Consider the following 1304-nt stretch of genomic DNA (forward strand, 5'->3'; position numbering starts at 1 on the left):
ATATATTTTGTATTATAATTGAAATACATCATTATTTGATCTAAATCACTTGTGAATTTGTGAATTTTATAAGGAGGTTTGAATTTCTGACTTCAATAAATACAGCTCAAGTCACCTGACCTCTACCTCAGTTCTGATCAGCACTAATCAGTCTTCTGGAATTCCATTCAGATTCCGGCGGAATCCATTGGAACTCCATTCAGAATCCAGCGGAATCCATTGGAATTCCATTCAGAATCCGGTGGAATCCATTGGAATTCCATTCAGAATCCGGCGGAATCCACTGGAATTTGAGATTCCTACCATTCCGGCGGACTCCAGATGGAATTCCGACATTCTATGGGAGTCCGTCGGAGTCCGCCGGAACTCATGGGGGAGGGTAAAGTACTGAAATGTGCTCATAATTTTCGTTCTGTTTTCGTTCTGGTTTATTTAGGTCAACTTTTAACCACAAACGTCCAAAGTCAATTCAGCCGCCCCGCATGAAGGACGAGCCCCAATGCTATGAGCAACCCGTAACCCTCCTAACTGCTCTGATACCCATCCGCCCACCCTCAACCACTCGCCCCACACACCAATGCGTGCCATAAACCAAAAACTGCAGGGACATAACCACCCCTACCATGGAACAAATAGTGATCACACTTTCTGGCCAGGCGTCGAAAGCCACAAGCTCGAGGAAGAGCATGAGGGAGAGGGTGGAGATGAACATCCAGAGACCTAGGACACGCGCTGAGAGGGAGAAGAAGAAGTAAGAGCCGTATACATCCCGAGCACGAGCCTGGATCAGGAAGGGTTAGAAGAGACAGCTGAGTAGGAATAGGAACGTACAATGAATGTCTGTACGTCTGCCCAGTTGCATCTTAGAAGAAACCACGCGTCACATGCGATGCCGAGACCAGATGCAATGCTGCTCGTAGCAATAGCACTCCGAGCGTAGGAGTTGACATCGAATAGTGACCCTGGGGAGATGGAGAAGACGGCTTTATCGACATTGATGTAGGGGACATCAGCAACTCTCAGGGAACGAAGTTGAATGTACATACGCTGCTTAAACTTTGTAATCTAAGTCCAACTTCTGCAGTCTTTTGTAGTTTGCCAGTAAACTTTGTAGTCTATGTCTAACTTTTTGTGTTGTAGTCTTTTGTAGTTTGTCAGTAAACTCTGTAGTCTAAGTCCAACTTTTTGTGATATCTTGTAGTCTATTAGTAGACTTTGTAGTCTGTCAGTGTCAGTTTCCCTTTTAAGGCATGCACCTTCCTTTTTTTGGTCATTTTCCCCATGATACAATAATTGTAGCCCCT

General features: G+C 44.9%; 1 protein-coding gene across 1 annotated transcript; it reads right to left on the bottom strand.

The window, feature by feature from the left end:
* Nucleotides 1–502: 502 nt before the first annotated feature.
* LACBIDRAFT_318539 (uncharacterized protein) lies at nt 503–1044 on the bottom strand (the record flags this gene model as incomplete). The annotated part of the gene is made up of 2 exons (XM_001891317.1): nt 503–781; nt 832–1044. The coding sequence occupies 2 exons, from the start codon at nt 1042–1044 to the stop codon at nt 503–505; spliced, it is 492 nt and encodes a 163-aa protein (XP_001891352.1).
* Between the last annotated feature and the right edge of the window lie 260 nt (nt 1045–1304).

The sequence above is a fragment of the Laccaria bicolor genome, genomic scaffold (assembly GCF_000143565.1).
Source record: "Laccaria bicolor S238N-H82 LACBIscaffold_953 genomic scaffold, whole genome shotgun sequence".
Taxonomy (NCBI): Eukaryota; Fungi; Basidiomycota; class Agaricomycetes; order Agaricales; family Hydnangiaceae; genus Laccaria; species Laccaria bicolor.